The sequence below is a fragment of the Filicampus tigris genome, chromosome 21, assembly GCF_054856515.1.
Source record: "Filicampus tigris isolate MCC_2025a chromosome 21, RoL_Ftig_1.0, whole genome shotgun sequence".
In the NCBI taxonomy this organism is placed as follows: Eukaryota; Metazoa; Chordata; class Actinopteri; order Syngnathiformes; family Syngnathidae; genus Filicampus; species Filicampus tigris.
The window spans coordinates 412,805-434,947 of NC_141237.1; the positions used below are offsets into that span (position 1 = coordinate 412,805).

General features: G+C 55.8%; 1 protein-coding gene across 1 annotated transcript; it reads left to right on the forward strand.

The window, feature by feature from the left end:
- The first annotated feature begins 880 nt into the window (after window positions 1-880).
- sugct (succinyl-CoA:glutarate-CoA transferase) lies at window positions 881-21,738 on the forward strand. The gene is made up of 5 exons (XM_086021560.1): window positions 881-1,134; window positions 2,049-2,207; window positions 4,523-4,625; window positions 14,713-14,808; window positions 21,649-21,738. Exons 1-5 carry the CDS (start codon window positions 1,097-1,099, stop codon window positions 21,736-21,738), a joined length of 486 nt encoding a protein of 161 aa, XP_085877686.1. The 5' UTR covers window positions 881-1,096.
- Window positions 21,739-22,143: the final 405 nt, after the last annotated feature.

Sequence of the window (22,143 nt, forward strand, 5' to 3'; positions counted from 1 at the left end):
CGAAAATGCATTCAAATAAAAACATAAGATTCTGTACTTCGCATTCTCGCTGAGAGGTGCGTGGAGAAGAAGAGGGCGAAAAAGGCAAAGTGAAGCCGGCGAGCAAACAGACACGATCGAGACACTCTACGCATGTCAACCGCAAGGAATGCTGGTCCTTGTAGTACACGAAGTGCCTTTATGCGGAAGTGCGTTGTTTGGCGCGAAACCCATCGCAAATACACATGCAGAGGTAAACAATTAAGCTCAGAGACGAAGCACAAAAGCACACTTTTGGAGCTTGGAGGAAAGCGGCTGCTTCATTCCTGTGGTGAGTAACAGGAATTCAAGTGTTTTCTTGACAGTTGAATGTAACACGCGGAAATGACGTCCATTTGAGTCACGACGCGGTGCGTCGCCGTACACAGTGGCTTATTCAAATGCCGGAGCAACTCTCCGTTCAATCACGTAAACGGAATATTCAGAATGTTTCGCAACTTTGGCTTTAAGCCGAATATTGACTGCATGTAAACGTAGTCACAAGGGTGCTGGGGACAAAAGACAAGAGAAAGTGGCACGGGCGTCGTAAAGTCGTAGCTTGCGTACTTCCTGTGCATATATAAAGATTCCTGTGTCGAAAAAGACCCATGTGAAAGTACTGATTCAAGTCCTTTTACTAAAGTAAAAATGGCAGGGTAGGGACTGAAATTGAAACATCCCTGCACACAAAATAGTTTCGCTCTTCTATTAACGCATTAATGGTTGAATGAGAGGTATTGAAGTTTGCACACTTTGGGGTACTCTACGAGCACAACGTCACTGTTGCCACATTCAATATGGTGGACTTGCTGACGTATCCCAGCCACAGGCCGACCCGCTTATTGAGGGGTTTGAGTTGCAAAGGACGTCGACGGCCACAAGACTGAAAATGTTGGTCCGGAAGTGCCTCGAAAATTCCGAGTCGACGTCAACTTGACCGTTAGCATTAGCCGCGGGGGTGCGAGCTGCCGCAAATAATAATGACCTTGTTGTTGTGCCTTTGGTCGTCCAACGGCCTCGGGGCGTCCGTTCGGCGGCTTTGGCGTCGCTGTCGCCGGGGAGGAAGAGAGGCGACAATATGGAGAGGCGGACGGCGGCTGTCGCGCACTGCAACAGGTAGCACTTAGCAAAGCTAACGCCGGCAGCCAAGTGTCCCGCTTGAAGTGACTCGAATCGTTCAAAACGCTTCCCTCGCAAGACGAAATGGTGCCCTCACACATGCGCCTAAGCGGACGCTCTTTATACTGGACTTCGTTTTGTTGAGTGGACCCACTTCAAGTGACGTTCCACATTCGGATGGAAAGCAGGTGTCAAGGTAGCAGCGTCGTCATGAGCGTTTCCTCTTCTTTCAAGTTACTACACTTCAAACGAAATGAACATGTACTTTTTAGAGTCAAACTAGGACCGCAAGATGTAGCCTTCAAATAAAACCTCGTCACGATTTAACCTGAAACTTATCACATCCTATCGTGATGCCGTTTAAGAATCACTTCAGATCGCACGCACGCACCATGCTCACCACCTGTTCACACAGATGCCCTCAGGGAGGCGCTACAGGACCATCACAACAAAGTCTGGTCAATTTAAGAACAGTTTTTTTCCCCAACAGCCATAACGACTTTAAATCTAGCGTCGCCTTGATGTAACCTGCGCACTAACATCGATGTGAGGATTTTTGATATTTTTGATGCTGACGATGGAACTGAGACAGGAGAGATGTGAGCTTTAACTGCTGTACTGATAACAAATTCCACCAACTCTCTTGTGTGGCCATTGATAAATGATTCTGATTTTGATGGCACGCCAGCGTGTTGACAACATGTTGAAGCCAAGCTAACATGTCGACGACATGCTGACGCCTTGACGTGCCGGGACACGCTAAGATGTCGTTTCCTTGTGTTGCTGTCGGTTGCCGGGCGTGCGCCACGTGCTGATGGTGAACTTCCTGCCGGGCAAACTGTCTGCGGTGGCTTTGGGATACGAGAAGCTCAGCGGACGAAACCCGGCGCTCATCTACTGCTCCATTTCAGGTGCGCAGGTAGACGGCGGCCGGGCGCAGACGGTCTGGAGCAGGGGTGCTCAGGTGCCGTCCTCGAGAGCCCGCTCTCCGGCGCCTTTTCCGCGTTTGCCCCCTCCAGCGCAGCCGCGGGACCTGCGCCCACGTGGACTGGGACCCGCTCTCCTCTAAGGTAGTGTGCGTGCGCGCGTGATGGATGCTTGCCCCAGAGTGCTCCGTGTGCAAACGAGCGCTTTGGAGAGTGTGGACGCAGCGACCGATATTAGGCGCACAAATCCGGCCTTCCGGTGACTTTGCCGCACGCCGGCGTCTCCTTCGGGCTGCGGGGCGCGTCTCCTTTTCTGCCCCGCGCCGGCCTCGCTGTTCTCGGGCGGGTCTGCCCTCGGCTTCGGGGATTTCCTCTCGCCTTCGAAAAGCACGCACATCACTTTGATTGGAGCTCCTCCCCGCCCGTTCGTCGTATGGCATATAAAAGCATTGCTTTGGCGCCGTCTTGTGGCATCGCCGTGCCAAGGCTTCCGAGACTTTGGTGCTTTTCATTATTCTACTTTGTTTTTATGTCACTTACAGTCTTTCTTTTCAAATTGAAATGTACTTACTTTGAATTGCTTTGCACAGCTTGTTTGTTAGTTCTCATTGGTTTTTGTTGTTTCCAAATTCATTCGTCCTAGTTTTGTTTTTGCTAAAAACAAACAAACGAATAAATAAATAAATAAAATAGAATAGAATGGGTGTTTTTCCTTTTGCGCAAGATTAAAAAAACACGACAGTAAGCCTTGTGCAGTAGCAACTCTGTTTTGTCATGTCATTTCCCACAATTGATGACAGCCTGCAGACTTTGAAGTGCAGCGCGTACGACTGCTTCTCACGTTAGATGCGTGACGCTCGCATGCTCTCTCTTTCCATCCCTTCTTTGCCAGCTTTGAAAAGTGCAATTGTGGCTTGAATTCTTCACGCACGCACGGCAAACCGCTTGCCCACTTGCTCTCATCTTTCGTAACGGACGGTGGATGGAGAGACAAATGGACAGTCGGATAGATGACCTATGTTTAAGTTAGTTGAGCGACTTTTTCTCTCTTTTTTTGTCCGTTGCTGCCTTCTTGTTGGGCGGCAAAAGGCAAAATCAGGGATCTCAAGCGTTTTCCTTCCCCATGCCAATTGAACAATCCTTCAAATGGATTGGCACGGGGATGCAAAGGTTTCCTCCAAAGTCGCACGGCTGCGTCGTCGTGGCACAAAAACACATTCCAGAGTCCAGCTGCATTTTTCCCAAAGACAGCGAGCGGTTCTCAATCCTTTTACTTTGGATGGCTTTCATTGTGAAAAAGACACCTTTAGTCTCCAAAGATAACAGGACTGGATTCTCGAAAAAAGTACTCTTTTTTTTTTTTTTTTTTTTTTTTTTTCCTTTTTTTTTAAGGTGTGAAGACAGTTCTTCCTTCACGAAAGTTGTCAGGTTGCTGCTGTGTGTTTCCTTGCTATGAAGAGCTTGGCACTTTTTTGGCAAGATGTTGAACGGAGGCCCGCTCTTCAGACGGCCTCAAAAGGCACGCGGCCGCCGGCCTCAGAGTCGACACTTTGAACAAGCGCGAAGGGAGCGGCGGCGGCGGCATGACGCTGGGCCCTCGCGTGATATTCAAGCGGCGGTTTGTCTCACATGTGGCGTGGCGTCCAGTCATCTGGCACGCTGCCGAGCCCTTCCTCCTCGTCCTCCCTTCTTGTGCTCGAAACGCAAGCCGGCGCAAACGCAAACCAGATCGTCTCGGGAGGCCCCGTCGGTCGCCTCGACTTTGTCGCGCCCGCCGGCGTTTGTTGGGCCGGGCCGGGCCGGGCCGAGGCCATTTTGCGCTCGTGTCAAAAAGTGTGCCGGGTACGCAGAGGCGGCGATGTTTTCGCAGGTTGTCCGGCTCCCGGAAGTCAGCCGGCTGCGGCCGGCGGACACACCGGCGCGGAGGTAGGCGCTCGACGCCGGCCACAATGATCCAATGGTAAACCTCCTTCAAATCAGTTGAGTCGTAAAAGCAAATGCCGGCTTCACCGGGGCAACGCAGATTAGCCAGCCTGAACCCCTTTCCGAGCAATTCATTGGCGCTCCGTCTAGGGGGGCCGCACACTACGCCGACTTTGGCACCGACTTGGAAGCCACTCGCTAAACTGCCGTGATAAGAGTGTTTGTTTTTTGCAGAGGATAAAGAAGATATGCCTGTGAGTATTGTTGCATTGTCCGGCCGCACTGTTTGTGTTCAAATATCGGTGACTGAAGACAGCGTGTCTAGAGAACTGGGTCCGCCCGCTCGTGTCTCAAGGCGCCGCTGCGCACGGCTGTCAGGGCCGATGACGATTTGCGCATGGATACTTGTTGCGGGCCGCTGCCGTGGGATTTTGCTCACGCAAAACGAATGCCTTTGTTGGCTCGCCAAAGCTTGAACTCAAACGCACGAACCGGAAGCCAGCTGCCGAACGCTCACCCCGCTCACCGTTTGGCAGGTTTCCGCAAGAGACCGCGGCCGCTTGGCTGAGACGCTTTGAAGGCTCGGGTGTTCCCGTCGGACCGATCGACGGCGTCCGGGAGGTCTTCGCTGAGCCGCAGGTGAGCGAGCGAGCGAGCGCGCGTTGAAGTGCGAGGCCGGAGGTCGACAACGTGCTCATGTTCACATGGAAGTCGGCAACATGCGAGAAGCGTCTCCAGAATGTTGTGAGACGTGCCGCAAGTTTGACTGGAATGTTTTTGTGGACAACAGCTCCCGCTGCCACCTGGCGTGGCGGGCGCTCTCCTATCCAAGCTATGATTCAGTGTGTGCGTGCGTGGCGCTGACTGACTGACGGCGTGCCTGCCTGCCTGCCCGCCTGCCTGCCTGCCTGCGTGTGTGTGTGCGCGTCTGGGAGCAGCTCATCTGCCTGCGCCGGCCCACTCCTTTTCTCTGTCGTGACCTCCTTGTTTGTTCCTCCGGCGGGTCGAGACGCGCCTCCGAGATGACGCGTACCCCGAGTTGCGTCTCGCGGGCTTGGCGGCCGCCGCGTGTGTGATGTCTCCGTCAAAACCACGAGCGGGTGTGCAAGAGGAGCTCAAAGACGACCGCCGGACAAGTGTTGAAGTTTGCCACGCGTAGGCCGCAAGTAGGAGCGCGTCAACTTGAGCTTCCGCCGTCGACAGCAAATTGCGCGCTCGTTCCAAACGCTTGCCTGCACGTGAAATTCGGAGGCGGCCCCCGCCCGCTCCGAACGCCCTGACCTCCGGAGAAGCGGTCTCGTCCGAGCCGCGTTCCGCTTTTTGCTTCGTATGACTGCAATCGGGCAGCGTCCTGCCGCCCACCCGGAGTGGCTTTTGAAAGGCGTAAATAGTGTCCAAAACTTGACGACCGACAAGATTCGCATTCTCTCAGCTCCGCATATGAAAGAAAGAGGCTTGTATGGGATGGGGGGGGAAAAGTCCAAGTGGCCAAATCGGACGCACGCAAACGGTAATCGCCCCGCAGTACGAGCGCAAAAGCACAGCCGAGCCCGCAAATGGAAAATCGCTTTCCCGCATTGCTGCCGTGCGTGCGTTGTACTCGATCGCGTTGTTGACGACCTTTCATGCTGCATTATGGGGCGCGATGTCGCGGCCAGCCTTTGCTCACTCCAAAATGGCCGCCAAGGCACTAATAGAGTGTGCCTTACAGAGGAAAGGGAGGGATTCCCAACACAATCCGTGCGTGGTGTGTTTTGGCGGCGGCGTAGAGGCTTCTGGCGGTCGGGGGGGATGTGGCCGCCCCAAAGCAAAGTCTGGAAGTCATTTGGCAAGCGCCTTCGTCTGGCGTCACTGTTGGCTGCGCCGTTGTCGCTCGCGGCCTCCCGCTCTTCGCTTCCAGCCGCCTCTCGCTGCAGACCTTTTCTTTTTCCATTGCTTCAGCGTCAGCCGCTCAAAGCGCTACGCTAGCCGCGAGCCCGGGCCCACAATTGAGGTTAGAGGGCAAAACGTTTGTTTGCAAGGATCTCTTCTGTGTGGCCCCACTCGTCTGATTGATATCGCGCGCGGAGAAGGAAGCTGGCTAACCTCGGGCCTGAAAACAGGCCCAGGGGCACTTTGACGTCGCTTTGAGTCAGCGGCGGCGGCGGAGGAGGAGGGCGCCGTCAGGAAAAACCATGGCGGCGTGAGATGGAGGAATGCGCTTCCTTCATGTTCCGCAAACGCAACGCGGATCAGCGCAAGCTGCGTTTCTACCACGTCGGGGCACGTAGAAGATTGAGCTAGCTGCGGCAAAAGTGTCTGCCTCGAGTTGTCCTTTCCCTCCAAGTTTGACTTTGTTGAGTCTGCGCGGCGGTCCTTCACTGCCGGGCTCCCCCGGCCGGGGTCGGCGGCGACTCCCTTTTACGAGCGCGAGGCCTCCATCCGGCGGCTGTCATCTCCAAGATGCGGCTAAATATGGCTTTCATATCCTGACCGCTGGAGGTGCGTGTGATTTATCCCGGCTGAAAGCTAAACAACTGCGAAGTGGAAGTTGGACGTAAATCAGCAGCCGCCTCCGCCGCGCAGCCAAACAAGCAAAGGAGCCGGCCGCCGGCCCGGAAGAGCGCCGCTGCCTTGCTCGAGGGCCGGCCCTGCTCCTCGCGCCTTTTTTGGCTCTTGGACCCGTGACGAGCTCCAGCACGCGTACCTTTGCTCCGTCTGCCGTTTGAAATACAGCCTTTTGCTCCTCTTCGCTCGGACCCGGCCGCTATAAATAAACTTTATTACGGTCTGGGAAGTGTCAAATAAAGCCAAGTTGCAGTAAAATGCGGCTTCCAGAGCGCCCCTGGGTCGGGGGGACCTCGCACCGTCGACTCGGCTGACGTCTTCTGCGCAGGTCAAAGCGTCACGTCGAAGCTTCCGGACGTCTTGTGCGAGTGCGCCAGGAACCTCTTTCTCCCTAATCCACCCGGCCAAAAAGAGGACGGAGGGAATCCGGGCCGCATTCCGCAACGGGCGACGGCAAGGACGCCGCCGTCCCGTCGCTCGCCGTGCCGCGCCTGCGCGTACGCAGCTCCCCAAAAGTCCCAAGCGTCGGGCCGCTTGAAGATTGCTGCTCTACTGGCCGTTCCGCAACCAGACGTGGAGAGGAGCCACCGCCTTCCCGATCGTTCCTCGTCCCCCAAATCGCCGTGTCGGAATGTTTTTTGTCAGCTGTAAAAAAACCAAAAAAAAAGGAAATACAATAAATCCCTATCCCGTAGAGCGAGCGAGCGAGCGAGTCGGTCGGGAATGAAGGAATAACTGGGAGCGCCGTCGTCCCACGGTGAGCACCAAGAAAACGAGCGCAGCGCCAAAAGGCCTTTGGAGAAGAACGAGTTGCGCAAAAGTTTCGGAAACATTGAACGGCTTGCAGCGGGTCAAATGAAGTTGGCCTCTCAAGGCTAGCGTGCATCTTCGCCGCCTCCCCAAGCCCGGCGTGTCCGGCGGGCGAGCTTTTCGGCGACGGGCGCGGATCCCTTCAACACGAGCGGGACGGACCAGCTGCCAAGGATGCGCACAACGCAACTCGCGACCCATTGCTCGGTCGGTCTTTCTCCTCCCCCCTCGGGTCGCTTCTTTTCTCTGTGAGCGGCTGGAAGCGAGCAAACGAGCAAGCGAGCAAGCGAGCAAGCGCTCGTGCCTTCTGCAGACTTTGGCCCTTTATCGTGAATCTGCATTCGCTGACCCGTCAGCACTCAATGTTTCCGCAGGAGGAACAAACGATGCGGGTGGTTGAGGGCCGAACAACCCGTTCTCTTGTCGCACTCGTCGGAGGCCGCGCGTTTATTTCCAAAGACACTCGGACTTCAATGAGCCCCTCTGAGAACATTGACACTGACGTGTTCATGAGCGTGCGCTCCGTCAGGAATGTCGCCGTCGCGCCGGCCTTACTTTCGGAGAAGGCGTATCTTCTCCCGAGGAGGCCGCCCGCCGCACGACCCCTCGCAAGCCCGCGGTCAGCGAGGCCGAGCTCCGGCTCCTGCGGAAAGAGCGGACCCGCCCGGCTCTCGCACTTAACGAGAAGAAGAAGAAGAAGAAGAAGATGATTCGCGAGCGCAATAGAGAGCGATGAGCTTGTTGACGGCGCTCGGATATCTGTGAGTGATTGGCGAGTTGGCCAGTTGCGCAGATGAGGGCGATACCTGAGGATCCGGCCGCCGGAAGGTGCCGCTGACGCGTGAGGGCTGGACGGACTTGAACCAAGGGGCCCCTTGAGATCGGCTCCAGGGCATCCGACGCAGAGCCAAACGGATGGGAGCGAATGGCGCTATCAGCTCGGCCGTGGGACAAATTCAACGCGCAGCCAAGGTGCGAGCGAACGCCCAGCGTGCCTTAATGCGGCAGGACGGAATCGGAATGGGGACAGCGCAGACGCAATACGCCTTTTACGGCGACACCCGGACGACGCGCTACAATCGGACGCGACCCGGATCGGTCCGGCAAAAGAAGCAGAAGGCGCCGCCGCTTGAAGCGCTCTCACGAGGTTTGAAGTTGAAGCAGGGTGAAACTTGACAAGAATCCTGCGCTGCGAGCGGCCGCCGCCGCCGCAGGTTCGCTCGGATATGCTTTTACGCACGTCGGCCTCTGCCGCCGCCGCAGGTTCGCTCGGATATGCTTTTACGCACGTCGGCCTCTGCCGCCGCCGCAGGTTCTCCGGCTCGGGCCCGCTGGACTTTGCGGTCGAAGAAGAGCGACGGGTGTTGTCGCAGCTGGACGGCGAGCGTCATGTTCGGAGCCCCCGGCGCCAGCGCCAGAGGCTTACGGGCCTGATCCCGCCCCATCGGTTGCCACGGCGACCCTCGTCCGCCGGAATCCACAAAGCCGCTACGGGTCACCGCGAGGCCACGCGACTACGGCCACGCCCGCGAGACGGAGCAGCACGTGAGCGAAGGAGAAAAGAAGCCGAGAGAAGAAACGGAGAGCCGCCCCGGGTCATCTGCGGGTAGCTGCCTTCTTGCGCCTACGCAAATGTGTCCGGTGGCCGGAATGTATATCCCGCCGAGTCACTCCTCCTCTCGCGCCAGGGCTGCGCAATGAATCCAAATTCGATTGCAGTCGCCGTTATCGGCGTAATCGGAAAAACAATTATTAATACGCCTTTCTATCCAAGGCACACAAAAGAAATCACACTTGAATTGATACATTTGCATATATTGCTTTCCCCGATCGCCGTCGTCATTTAAGGCCGCTGTCGCCGCCATCCCTCTTTTGCCACCGCGCGAGACCCCAATCGAGTCGCTCCATCGGAGGTCTCCGATCTCGGTCGACGTTGCCTTGCTCCCTTTACGTCTTTACCACGCCGTCGTCACCCTTTTGAGGTGGGGAGGTAGCGAGGAGTAGAAAGTGGTGCGAAAAAAAAGAACTGCCCAACCGTACGGATACCTGAAAGCTGGACAGACGGTACACTAGCAAAGTATTTCTTTGTTACTTTTTCCCATCGCTGACCTCCGAGCACACGGGGAAGAAATTGTCACGACGTTAGCGTGGACGCGGGTTGCCCCGCGAGGCGCAAACGCGGCTCAGGTCGCTGCGACCCCTGCTGACCTGCAGAAGCGGCGTGACAAATTTGCGAGGATTAACTTACTGTTATTCACCCCAAAAAGTGCTCGGAGGAGACATTTTTCCACCAGGGAGGGAAAACATCCTTCGGTGAAACTGAGGCCCCGTCACGCAAGCGGACGCGCCGCGTCAGGCGGGCCAAGCAAAAGCTCAAGAGAGAGTTCATGTTGACCTTCGCGCTCACGTAGCTCCGCCGCAAAATCAAGTCAGCCTGCTCGTAGCCTGAAGGAGACGCCTCCAAAGCGGGCCAAACAAGTGGAAATCAAATTGGAGTCGATGCGGAGGTGTCGCGGCCGGCCGGCAACCGTCCGCCCAAGCAAACATCTTTCAGAAGCGTCCAACCTTCTGCCAGCTGGGGAACGGAAGCCTCCGCCTCCCCTCGGCGGGAATGCGCATCATGAAATGAAAAGGCGTCTGCATACTTTCCCATGGAGACGGCGGCGGCGGCGGCGGAGGAGGGAGGAGGCTCCAATTAAAGGCCGACACCATCAACAGACGGCTGGGCATCGGGACGGCCCAGTGGCAAACAAAAGCACTTGGGCCGTTTGTAGTTCACCCGTTATTTTGGGACCTTTCAAAGGTGTTTTATGTAACTAGAAGCTGCTAACGAGCTCCAAGAGCAAAATACAAAGAGCGGCAGACAAAGGCCACTCTCTATTTTTGACTCATGCGCCGCTCGTTAAGCCCAACGGCAACAAAGGCGGAAGGCGGCACGCTCACGTGACGCCCGCTTTGACGACGCCGGCGTGAGGACGCGCCACATCGGGCCGGGCGCTCCGCAAACGCCCAAGCGGCGCGGGCCGCCGCCCACCCGCCTGTGCCGGCTTGAACGGAGGGCCGGTCGGTGGCGGTCGGTGACCTTATCCATTAAGTTCGTCAGCGTCTTGCCGACGGCGGTCTTTGCCAAGTACTTGAAAATAATCATCCTTGGAAACAATGTCCCACTTTTGAGGGTTCTCCCAGACGCTTGACACAAAACGGATAATGACCCCAAAAGAAGGGCCTTCGGTTTCACGCGCAGGATCGGCTTTGGTGCTCAATCCAAATCAATAAAAGTAACCCTGAGTCGAGGAGTTTGGTCTTGAAAAGTTGCACGCCTTTTAGGGGTCCGTCACTTTTGTTTGCAATTTTTTTGCATCGGGGCTGCCAATTGCGGGGGAGCGCTGGAGTGCTCCGGCGTTCGGGTGACTCCAATTAGCGGGGACACATTTGTTGCCTTTGTGTTTACTCGGCCGTTGGAGACGAGTCGGATTCGGATTTGACAGCAAGCGCGTCCGCTAAATCAAAAGCATTTAGGCGCTAGGCCGCTGGCACGTGAGCTCATCGACACCATGAGCTGGCCTTTTACGACGAGGACGCTTCAAAGAACCACGTTGGTGAAATATGACATCGATCCGAGGAACGCGGCATCAGTCAAGCAAATGGGCCGAAGATGACGAGCAGATGCTTTGAACCACTCTGCTCGGCTCAACGTTCCCAGACGCCTCTCGCTCTGTCACGCGCTGGATGAGGTCGCGCTGAAGAATCACACTTGGAGTCGGAGGACTCGCCGTCCGCCCGACGGGCTGCGCGGCGGCGTCGGCTTCAATACGACGGCCGCGGGGATGCGGGACGGGCCGCCCGGCTGCTTGCGGCGCGCGTTAGCTTCTTGTCAACGTGGTGGTCTTGACGTGACGGCGTCAACTTGTTTTGCCTCAGGGGCTCCACAATGGCTCTGGAGAGCGTCCCGAAGGGACGGAATATTCCGTCACCTGGGAATATGTGGCGTTGCCGAGGAGCGGCTGCCTTCCAGAGAGTGATTTTCGACTGCTGGTTTGAGTGGGTCGCGGACAGCTTGGAAGAAAAAAGATCTCTTCCTCAGTTTACGGTGGCTTTCAGGTGGTTGAGACCGTATCAAACCTTTTTGGGGGTAATTGTACCTAAATCTTATTAAAAGACTCCCCCCCCAAGTATTCCGTAGTTCTCGCAGTTCTCCAAATGCGCGGCAAAGCTTTCTTGCTTGAAGCTGTCGAGTTGTCGCTCCCACTTGAGGTTGACTGCAAAACTGGCTATTCTCCATCCGTTTTCCGTAGCGCTTTTCCTCACCCGCCGGGGCTGGGGCAAGAGGCGGGATACGCCCCGGACCGGTCGTCGGCCAATCAAACAGCCGATCAAATGTTCAAGCAAGCCATCAAGTTTGGTCCAACTAAAGTCCTCGTGGAGCTAAAAGGAGGGCACCATCTCAGTGCTGCCCAGCCATCTTGTGGCACAACACGGTACTACAATCAAGGTGCACGTGTCCAACTTGCACCGAAAGGCCGTTGCGCGAGAACCCGCGGGGCTGCGAACAACCCAAGCGACGACGTGCTCCGCAAGATGATTGTGTTACTTTGGAACAATGGCTTTTCTTTCTTGGCCGCTTGTTTCTCAAAGCGGCTCTCAACAACGTGACGACGGTTGAGGGTTCACGCAGGAGGTGAAGACGACGACGACGCGGCGGCGGCGGCGGCGGCGGGCGCGCTGAAGCGAGCGTGTGATGAAGAGCATAATTGATGCGCTTTATGCAACACATGCCCCCGCGCGGCCGCTTTGATAGGCGGGGTCAAAGCCGGAGCAGCAGGTTGAAGCAAGCTCAGATCTTTTTCTTGGTCGCTGCGCACTGGCGCGCCTTGATGTTGCGCCGACGTGATGTAACAGCAGGCCCGCACGCTCCCGGGGGGGCTGCTTAGTCGACTTAATGGACCGCCACACTTGGCTTCAAAGGCTCCCGAGGGGGGTGGGCTGGGGGGAAAGAGGAGGAGGAGGAGGAGGAGGGGGAGGCGTGAAAAGACACAAAGGTGAAGAAGTCAGCGTCGGAGTTGGCATCGGTCGCTGCCGTGCGCCTGGTGGGCTCCTCGCGCTTGGCTTGGCCCGGCGTCACGTCGAGGCCGCAAGTCGCAAACGCCTTTCCCGCAAGTCGAAAACGCCTTTCCCCGCAAGTGGAGGCAAGTCAAGTCCAATGCCAAGCGAGACGCGAGTCACGACTCTTGCTCAAAACGCAACAATATGCTCCATGCGGGCCCGCTAGTTGGGACGTGGCATTGTGATTGATATTGCCTTTGTGGAATCGGGAGTTAAGCCGCAACATGCGATCCTTTGGAGCATCTCGGGCGCTGGCCATTTCTTTCGATTGGCGATGACTGAAAATGACTAAAAAGTCCCAAGTCGCTCAGGTCACCACCGATCACGGCTGACCCGTTTTCTGAAGCTGAGCCAGGATTGGCGGGTACCCGAGCCCGGGCGACTGTCATGTCATTCTCGGTGGACAGAAGTGACCAAATGGCCGCCACCTGAGACGGATGCGACCGCCTGTTCCACAAAGGCAATCTCAATCCAAATTGCGCGTTTCAACTCGTGGGCCTGCGCGAAACCCCCAAAAAGTTTGGCTTGACTTGCCCTTGAAGTGAAGCGACCCGTCGTTCTCCTCCTCATCATGGTTTCCATGTTTTGCCTCCTTAGAAGGAGAACATGGGTCATCAAGCTAACGACTTTGGACTTGTTTGCATGTCGAGCTGGAAAAGCTTTGAGAAGACCAAGGTGTGTGCGTGTGCGGGGGCGTGTCTCCGGCCATATGGGCGTAATGATAGCCTGCCTAACAAGCAACTGGCGTGGCACACACACACACACATGCGCGTAATCACACGCACACACGTGAAACTGGTGAGTCACTTTGGACTGGGAAAACATTTGGATGTTGTTGTGCGTGCGTGCGTGCGTGCGCGCGCGCCAGGGCTCCTTCTGGCTCCGCGGCACATGTGCAGCACATCTGGACGTGCTCCCGTTTGGCACCCGCCAGCTGTCCATCAGCTCACTTCCTGCCCTGGCCTGCCGGCGAGCCCGCTCAGGACAGGACGCGTCGCCGCTTCCGAGCGCTGGCGCGGCCAAGGGAAAAGACGCTCTCTCCCCAGTGGCTCAGTTGTCCCGCTCAAAGTGCGCTTGCTTGACTGTCACATTGACCCATAAAAACACGCACAATCAATTTTGTATTTCAACACCGGAGCGTTTCCTAGAATGAAGTTCCGCTAGCTTCGGGCTAAAACGCCACGCGGCGATGACTACATGGGAGTCGGCGTCGATTGGCTCATTGGAAACCTCTGAAAGATACCACAGTAGCCAGAGCTCGTCAGTGGGATGTATCAAAGGAAAAGAAATATTGCATGTTGCCGTACGACGCTAAAGGGAGTTGAATTAAGCGCGCAAGCAAGTGCACTGGCGAAAGCCTGGCAGGAAAAAGCCATCACGCCTTTGTGGCTCAGGTCCGGCGGTCGGCTACAGCGCCTTTGTAACCGTGTGCTTTACTCAAGTATTCGTTTCCCCCGATGGCTTGACTTTTCCCGCTGACATTTGAAAAGCGCAACGCGCACTTTGTAGTCTAACCTTTTTTCCAAGCCACGCAGTTGATGACACAAATGGAGAGACTGAAAGCGGGGGGCCATCTTTGGCTTCTTCTCGCAAGGCGCCAAGTATTTACTTGCGGCAAATGTTTTGTCTTGCGCACTTGCCTTTACGTGCCGTGCCGCGAGATGGCAGCGGAGCACCGCCTGGCTCGGCACGGGCCTCCGCGACCGACTCGCCGTTTGTGCCGCGACTTGACCCGAGGTGCTTTTTGATGGCACACCTGCGAGCTTCTCGGGGTGGATGAAGGAAGGCCAAGCATGTTGCGCTAGCAGACAAAACGTCAGGGCCCCCCGGAGGCCCGCCCCGGCGCCGGCCGCTCTCCCGCTTTGCCACTTTGCTGGAATTTGCGGTGAGGACGGCTACTTTCCCAACAAACGTGCACGTGAGAGATTTTCCACAATACCAAAGCGAGATTATGTGCGCTTCACTGTCAGTGATCAGGGTTCGCTTTTGCTCTGTACTTTTTTACTTCAAAAAAGTCAAACGGGTGAAAGCGTGTTACTTTTACCTGTGTTTTTTTTTATTTTATTTTAGTATTTGTGCGTAAGCGCATTGTGTGTCAAATTTGGCCAACTCTGGACTCATGTTATGCGCCGACCGGCCGCTGCCGCCGCTGCTGACGGAGTGAGCGCCTTCTTGTCAACACGAGGCCAATCTGCTCCAGATGGCTGCTAGTTTTGCATGATGATGAGTGGAGGCCCAATGCTAACGCCAAGTGTCCTTCCACCAGCCGCGACAGGAACGGCAGGCGGCGAGCCGAGCGGCGCGGCGCGGCGCGGCGCGGCGCGGGCCCCAGCGGCCGGATGGCAGGCCTCTTCGGATGTACGTAAGTTATCAGCTCTTTAAGTGTCCCCGCCGACTCTCTCACATCTGGAGCGCGCGCAGGAACCGGAGGCTTTCTCGCGTCCTGATGCCGATCGCAGATGCGCTGACATCAATGATACTTTTATTTTGAAGGCTTACAGCTGCAGCTGGAAAGCCACTCAGAGACTCACAGAAAAAAAACAACAAAAAAAACAGGGTTGAAGCGTTTGACACCGCCGCTGCGCCGTTCGGCCCGGGGGCCGTTTGCGGACGGCCCTCTGTCGCAAGTACTCACGCGCTGTTACTCAACTACAAGGACAGATACTCATGTGAAAAAAAACCAAAAGTGAAAAAAGAACGGTGTAGGAGTACCGATTCAGCTCGTGTACTTGAGTAAACGTAAAAAAGTAGCTTTCCTCTTCCCCAAAACGGTGCCTTCGAGGCGCTAGCTAGCGTCGCTGGACTTTTCTGAAGGCCTTTCGGAATTTAAGGTGAGGAACGTCGACATGGCCCGCGCACATCTCCCGTTTGCGGCCCTCAGAAGAAAACGTTAGGACGCCCCCGCTTGGGTTGATAGATTGCATTTGAACGTCCTCGAGCCGTCTTTCAAGACAATGACAAGGAAGGTGTGCGGTGGCCGCTCCTGCCAAACGCGGCTTCACACGCACGCTGGCTGCAGGGCCGGGACTCCCTCATATGACGTCCAGCGGGAGTTTCTCTGGAAAACACTTCCTGGCGTCGGCCGCAGGGAGGGAGGGAAGGGGGGAGGCGGGGAGGGAGGGAGGGAGGGAGGGAGGGAGGCGGTCGGCGTGCAGCTGGAGCAGCTGCGTTTCACATTCAAACCCGCCTCAAAACGCACGCGCGCACCTGCTGGCTCCAGTCTGGACAGGATGTGTATGCCGGGTTACCACGGCAACACCTTCTTCTGGCAGGAAACAAGATGGATCCAGCTAAGCTGTTTTCAAATGTTGGGCCCTGCCTTGGGTTAGCTGGCCATGTTTGCTAAAGTCACCGTAGCCGCTCGCGTCGGCAACCTGAAAGGCTCAAAAGGGCCCTTTGCCGCGTCGACCGCAGGAAGAAAAAAAACCAACAACAACAAAAAAACACATTTCGAAAGAAAGAAGTCAGCGTCTAATGGAGTCCTCCTCGCATTGATGATATGAAATCCAAACGGCCTGCAACCAATAATTCGAAGACTGATTGATTGATGTGATTTTTGGTTGGTGATTTTGAAGTTTCAATTTTTGTGTGGCAAGAGCGAAGTTAAGAAGAAAAGAAAATCAAGTTATTTCAAAATGAAATAACTCTTTCTTTTCCCAAGCGCCACAGTTGGCGGATGAAAGAGCCGAGCCGACGGACGGGCTGCCGACGGGTTGGGCTAGCAGTGAGCGTTAGCCTAGCATCGGCCGAAAAGGAAGCAGGCCGCGACGAGGCCGCGCGGCGGCCGTCAAGGTGCGGGCTCATCGGTCGATGGACGGGCGCCGGCCTTGGCGCCGCATCGCTGCCGGCCGCTTGCGACTCGCCGAACGCCGAGCCCCGGTGCTGGGCGTGCGTGTGAGCTGCATTGATTAGCCGTTAACTATCTGAAATGCCGGTGGCGCCTTTGGAAGCCACCAAGCATCTCGGATGTCAGGCTGGCCAAACCTTGACGCTCGGGCGAGGGCCACGTTGGGTCAAATTTGTCCGTGAGGTCAAACGAAATGGGCCAAATGTGCGTGTGAAATGCGTCAACTCCAGCGGATCCGAGCTTGCCAGATTGCTAGCCCCTTCTTTTGCCGTCTTGTCTATGTTGTCCCTCGCGCCCATTCAACCCACCCGCATCCCCCAAATTACAATAGTTGCATCTTTTTTTGGGGGGGGGGATCAATTCAGCTTTGCTTCCAGACAAGAAAATACAGTTTAGTGTTGATTATATAATAAAGAAAAGTCATTGTTCATTTGTTATATTGTTATATATTTATTGTTCCCTAAAAGCCTTGCTCAGGTCCCTGAGATGAACCTGCCAAAAAAATTGCTCCGCAAAAATGTGAAAGTGGCTCCTCAAATGAAGTCACTGATTGGCAAAAGTGCTCCACAAAGAAATCAAATATTTTGAGAGCCTCGAAAGCAAAAATCGGCCAACTTTTCTCTACGGTGCCAAGTTCAACAAAGGACATGTATCGTAGAGCGGGCAAATGCTCTGCCGGTAATTCATATCTTTCTTCTTGGAACTGTTGAGGGAACAAAAATGAAGCTAGTGCAAAAATCTCAATCAGCCTCTTTTAGTACAGAAAAGAAGATCAAAAGAAATGAAGTAGGGGCCGGCCCGTACGTTTCCGTACGCGAGCAAGCGTATCGTCTCACTTTTTGGTGGGCCTGACGTTCCCCCGCTATCGCCGCCTTGCAAACCCGTGTTTGGACCGCTCACAGACGGGCAAGCGTTGCCGTTGGCGTCCGTCGGAGCGGCCGCCCAAAAGCCACCCGAGCGTGGGCAGAAGACGCAAAGTCCGCACAGCCGCCGTTTGGACAACAAAAACCTCCAAAGTGTGAGGCGGGAGCGCCGGCCGACCGCCGTGCAAACATTTCATGCGCGACTGCAACAGCAAGCAGCATATCAGGGCAGCTGCGTGTTTACGTTGTGTGCGAGCAGGCCGTCACAATACAGCTGTGCGCGCTCAGCGCGGCTGAGTGAATCATCATCTTTGTTGACTCGGTCCGTCCACGTTCTCAAGCGCGTGATGCCATTGCTCGCATGTTCTGGCGTCAAGCCAGGGAGTCCCCAGATGTACAAACGGATCGGGCGGGGGGAGGGGGCGCGGCCACCGTTCCCGGTTCAAAGCCGCGTCTCCATTGCAAGGGCCGCCGACCTTTGCCGCAAATGCATCCTTTCCTTCGCATTGGGCGCTTTAGAGTGCTTCGGTGTCTGCCCTGACTGCACTCGTGTCACGGGGGGAGGAGGCGGGAAAAATGTCTGACTTGACTGCCAACGTGTTGACTGGGGCTGGCGTGGCTGCTTTTGAGTGTCTTGTTGTATCTATGTGTATATATATGTATACATACGTATATATATATGTGTATTTATATAGACTGTATATATACACAATATATATATATATATGTATATGTGTATATATACATATATATGTGTATGTGTGTATGTATATATATTAGTGCTGTCAAGCAATTACATTGTTTTAACTAATGAGTCGCACAATTTTCCATCATTTCCCACGTATGTATGTGTATATGGCCATAATAGTAAAGCTTTGGACATGATTTGACATCCACAGTTAAAGTGACTGAAAAGAATTTGTGGCTAGCAAGTAATCATCTGACTTTGCCCTAACACGAGGCCGGCCCGGCCGCACAGAAGTGTGACGGAGGCCGTTCCCAAAGTCGTCGTGAAGTTAGCGCGGGTCGCGCCGCACGTTTCCCAAGCCTTTGCCGATGTCTTTCCCAGACGCGCAAGTCACGGGCGGGTCAGCCAGAGTGAGTCAGCGCTCCCGCCGGAAAAGGAACTCCAAGTCGTCTTCCTGCCGACTCGAGGGGAACCTCGCGGCGGAATCGGGGGACGCTTCTTGGCCGAGGGCGGGCGGCATCTTGGCAAAGGCCGGCAGGGAGCGACGCGGCCCTCGCCGCCGTCCGCTTCCTGTCACGTGAGCGCTCGCCTCTGGTTGACATCGCGGGAGCGCTCGGGGCTTTCCCGTGGCTTTCCCGTGGCTTTCCCGTGGCTTTCGTGGCGCGGCGTCCGCTCCCAGCCGTGGCGGCGGCTCTTGCGGAAGAAGACGAAAACAGCTTTGTTGCCAGGTTTTAAGGCGGACACCCGGCGGCCAAGCGCTCGAGCGGCTTTTCCGTGTCCGAGCCAAACGTCAACTTGCAAGCGGCGCGCTGTTTGCGCGTGCGATGGGCCCAAGATGACCCATCGGGAGGACAATGTGACCAAGCGTCCAATCTGTTTAGCGCTCGCCCGCCGTCGCGGTGATTCACACCGTGAGTCAGCGCGTGCACGGGACGTGTGGGCGCGCCGTCGGCGTGAGACGGGCCGCCACCTTGATCTGCTTTGCTGGACTGACTAGACGCCGGCGCGCGCTCTCGTCATCGCACAGGCGCGTCTAGACGGACCATCTGACCCGCACGCACGCACGCAGATGGACGCCGGCAGTTCTCCGATGAGCAAAAAGTTGAACAGGAGAAAGTTTGCTGAGCCAAATGGGGACGCGCGAGGTCATGGCTGCGTGCCTGCGTGTGTGTTGACGAACTTGCGTCATTTCCTTCTCCCCCGAAGCGCTAATCCTAATGTTGAGTCAAACGAGCAGAACAGGAAATGAAAAAAGACCACGCAGGTGGAGCGTGCGCGCGCGCGCGCTGACATCTGACTCCAGTTGATTGAGACGAGTGGAGTTGCGGCTCGCTGACGTGGCTAAAGCGCTAGTGGGAGCCGCACGTGCTACTTGGGCCTCAAGGGGAGGAACTCCCGCTGGCTGGCACCGAATCCACCCGCTTTTCCCCGCGCCAATCTTTTCCGAGTCCGGCCGTCCTCCTGGGTAGCACGCTCTCGCGCGGTCCTCGCGCATGGAAGGCCTTTTCACACTGCGCTTAGCAACGTCGGCGAGCCCGTTGGTTGCGCGCGTGCCACAAAAAAGCCTCCCTTTGACATCCTGGTTGGCGAGAGCTACTTTCACAAATCCGTCCGTTGGGCTCTTTTGTCTTCCCGTCCGAGGCCGACTTTCCTGTCTTCTGCGATGGTCCTGCGCCGCGAAGTGTCCACCTCACATCAGGAAGTGGCACTCGGGTGAGGCGCTCGCAGCCCCGCTTTGAGTGGCGGGTGGCGGAGGCCCCTCCCGGCTTGAGGACGTTCAAATGGCCGCCCGGCCGCCCGCTCCCCAGCCTGTTTTCGACGACGTGGCCCTCCCCCACCGCAGCGCCACGGTTAGCGGGCTCCCGCGGAGCTTGCCGCTCATCATTTGAATCGGAAGCTGATGTGTGGGAGGAGGCGCACGTTGAGAACCGGGCCTAGCTGTGAGCGCGCACGCCATTTTGGGAGAATAGCGCACTCGGGATTTGCCCTCTGCCTTTGTGGCAGGCCAAACGGAAGGTTTGGCTCGCATGCGCCCAAGTTTCCATTTGACATAATCATACGCAGACGTTTGTGTTTGTCGTTTGAAACTTTAATGTGAAGCAGAAAAGTCCAATAAATTAGATCAGGAAATGTCACAAGCACATTTGTACATCAAAGCCACGATTTCCATATTCACAGGCTAGAAAATAGGCTTCTTATTCACCATCCTTCTCATTCAGTGTCAACAACACAAACTTTCCTTCCGTGTGCTGAAAGAACTCTTGACGCTTTGTTTTTTTCCTTGTTTTCCTCCGCATCGCTGGGGCCGTTGAGCTCGTCCGGGAAGTTGGCGAGCGTCCGAAAGTAGCGCAACCATCCGAAAGTAGCGCAACCGTCCGAAAGTAGCCCAACCATCCGAAAGTAGCCCAACCATCCGAAAGTAGCCCAACCATCCGAAAGTAGCGCAACCCAAAAGGCCTTTTGGGCCAACGCCTGGAAAGGGATGACGTTGGCACCCTGCCCCCGAAAGGAGCAAAGCATTGTGGCAAATTGCGCCAGAGAAGCTCAAGACCGAGCGGTCAATCTGTCGGGGACGAAAAATGTACACTTCCAAAAACGGCGCTCACCTTCCGGCGTATTGGCGCGCACGAGCTTCTTTGGTGTCTGAAAAGAACGCGGTGAAGCGGTGAAAGAAAAGTGAAGCTGGTGAACACGTGACCAATCAGACAGTTTGACGCACAGCTAGCAGGTGGTTAGCCGGTTGCTATGCTAGCGTTGTTGCGAGTGATCAAGTCAGCAGCAGACATTTTGTGTGTTTGAAGGCGGGGCTTCAAACCTGTGACCTGGAGTCTCGCTATAGTGCAAAAACAACAACACGCGACATTATCGTCGTTATTAACACAAACAATAATATTATTCATATATTTCGTGACAGACGGTAAACACGCTAACCGCGGTAACAAAAAAGTGTTTGGTTCCAGCAGCCGAGCCAACTTGTTTCATTCAAGTAATCGCGACACGCACGCGGGAGTGTCCGTCTTTCTTCCCGGCGCGTTTTTCGAAGAGGCCGCAAACAAAAGCAAAAAGAGGAAGTTGCTAATACAGTGAATCCCCGAAATATCGCGCTTTGATCTTTGCCTCTTCATTTTGTGGCAAATTTTCAAGCAATGTTTTTGTGGGCTAGGCAAGTCGGAACGGCGAAAAGAAAGCGTCTAGTGTCGTGCTTTTCCATAACGCGGCAGGCGGCGCAGAGCTCGGCCGGACGACATACCGTCTTTTGCATCATATGTTAGCGTTCGGCAGGCCGACATTCATGATTATCTGGTTTGGTTGAACATTTTGGTCTTTCCACGCATTGTGTAACTGGCCTTTTGTCTACCTGCCAGTTTTGCCGCCATCCGGGCGTGGGAGTGACAAAGAGGCGACCGCTCGAAGCGGGCACTCCGGGCCTCTTAGTTGGGAAGCGCGAGCAAGAGACGTACCCTCAAAGTGAAAAAGTCTTTGACGTCTTGACGGCGTGAGAGCGCCAGTTGGCGCGAAGCAATACTTTTGACAAATGAAACGGGAGGGCTCTTTCTGTGTGGCGGCTTTTTCCCTTCTGGCAGGTGAGCGTGGAACGTTTTGCCAGCGATAAACGGGGGTTCACTGTAATCAAACAAGTTGCATAGTTTGTGGCGCGTCGGCCCCGCCGCCGCCGCCGTCGCCGCCGTCTCGCTCTCAGCCACACAAAGAGGCCACGTCCACGCCGTTGTTAACAAAAATATATTAAGATTGATTTTTTTTTTTTGTTTTTTTTTTTTGTTCCCTCTGTTTTTTGTCTGAAAGCGCCCCAAGGACGGACGTGAGCCGACGTCCCGGAGAGCGTCTAGGAGCACCCGCACTCGTCCACGATCATGTTGTGGATGTCCTTCTTGATGATCTTGTGCTCCTCGTTGTAGTAGAGCATGGACATGGCGCGCAGCCGCGTGGGCACGCAGCAGGAGCGCAGGTTCTGGAAGGGGCTGTAGCCCCGCATGCGGTAATGGCTGATGACGTTGGAGTGGAAGGAGAGCGCCGAGCCGGTGATGCTGGCCACGTGCAGCGGGCACTCGCCCTCGCAGTAGTTGGCGTGGTAGCCGCCCGGCGCGATGATCCAGTCGTTCCAGCCGATGTCTTTGAAGTTGACGTAGAAGTGGCGCTTGCAGCAGACGCGCACTTTGCCGTCGCACTCCAGGCCCCGCTTGCGCCGGCGCCGGGCGTCGCCCGAGTCCTCGGGCCGCACGGCCGCCATCAGGAAGGGCCGGTGCGACTGCTCCCGTTGGGACGGCTCCCGTTGGGACG

Bases quoted from the DNA above. Each gene is read 5' to 3' on its own strand.
- sugct (XM_086021560.1), top strand. From the start codon at position 1,097: ATGGAGAGGCGGACGGCGGCTGTCGCGCACTGCAACAG. The intron at 1,135-2,048 runs GTAGCACTTAGC...GCTCCATTTCAG, and splicing joins GCTGTCGCGCACTGCAACAG to GTGCGCAGGTAGACGGCGGC. The intron at 14,809-21,648 runs GTAAGTTATCAG...TTTGTCTGAAAG, and splicing joins GCAGGCCTCTTCGGATGTAC to CGCCCCAAGGACGGACGTGA.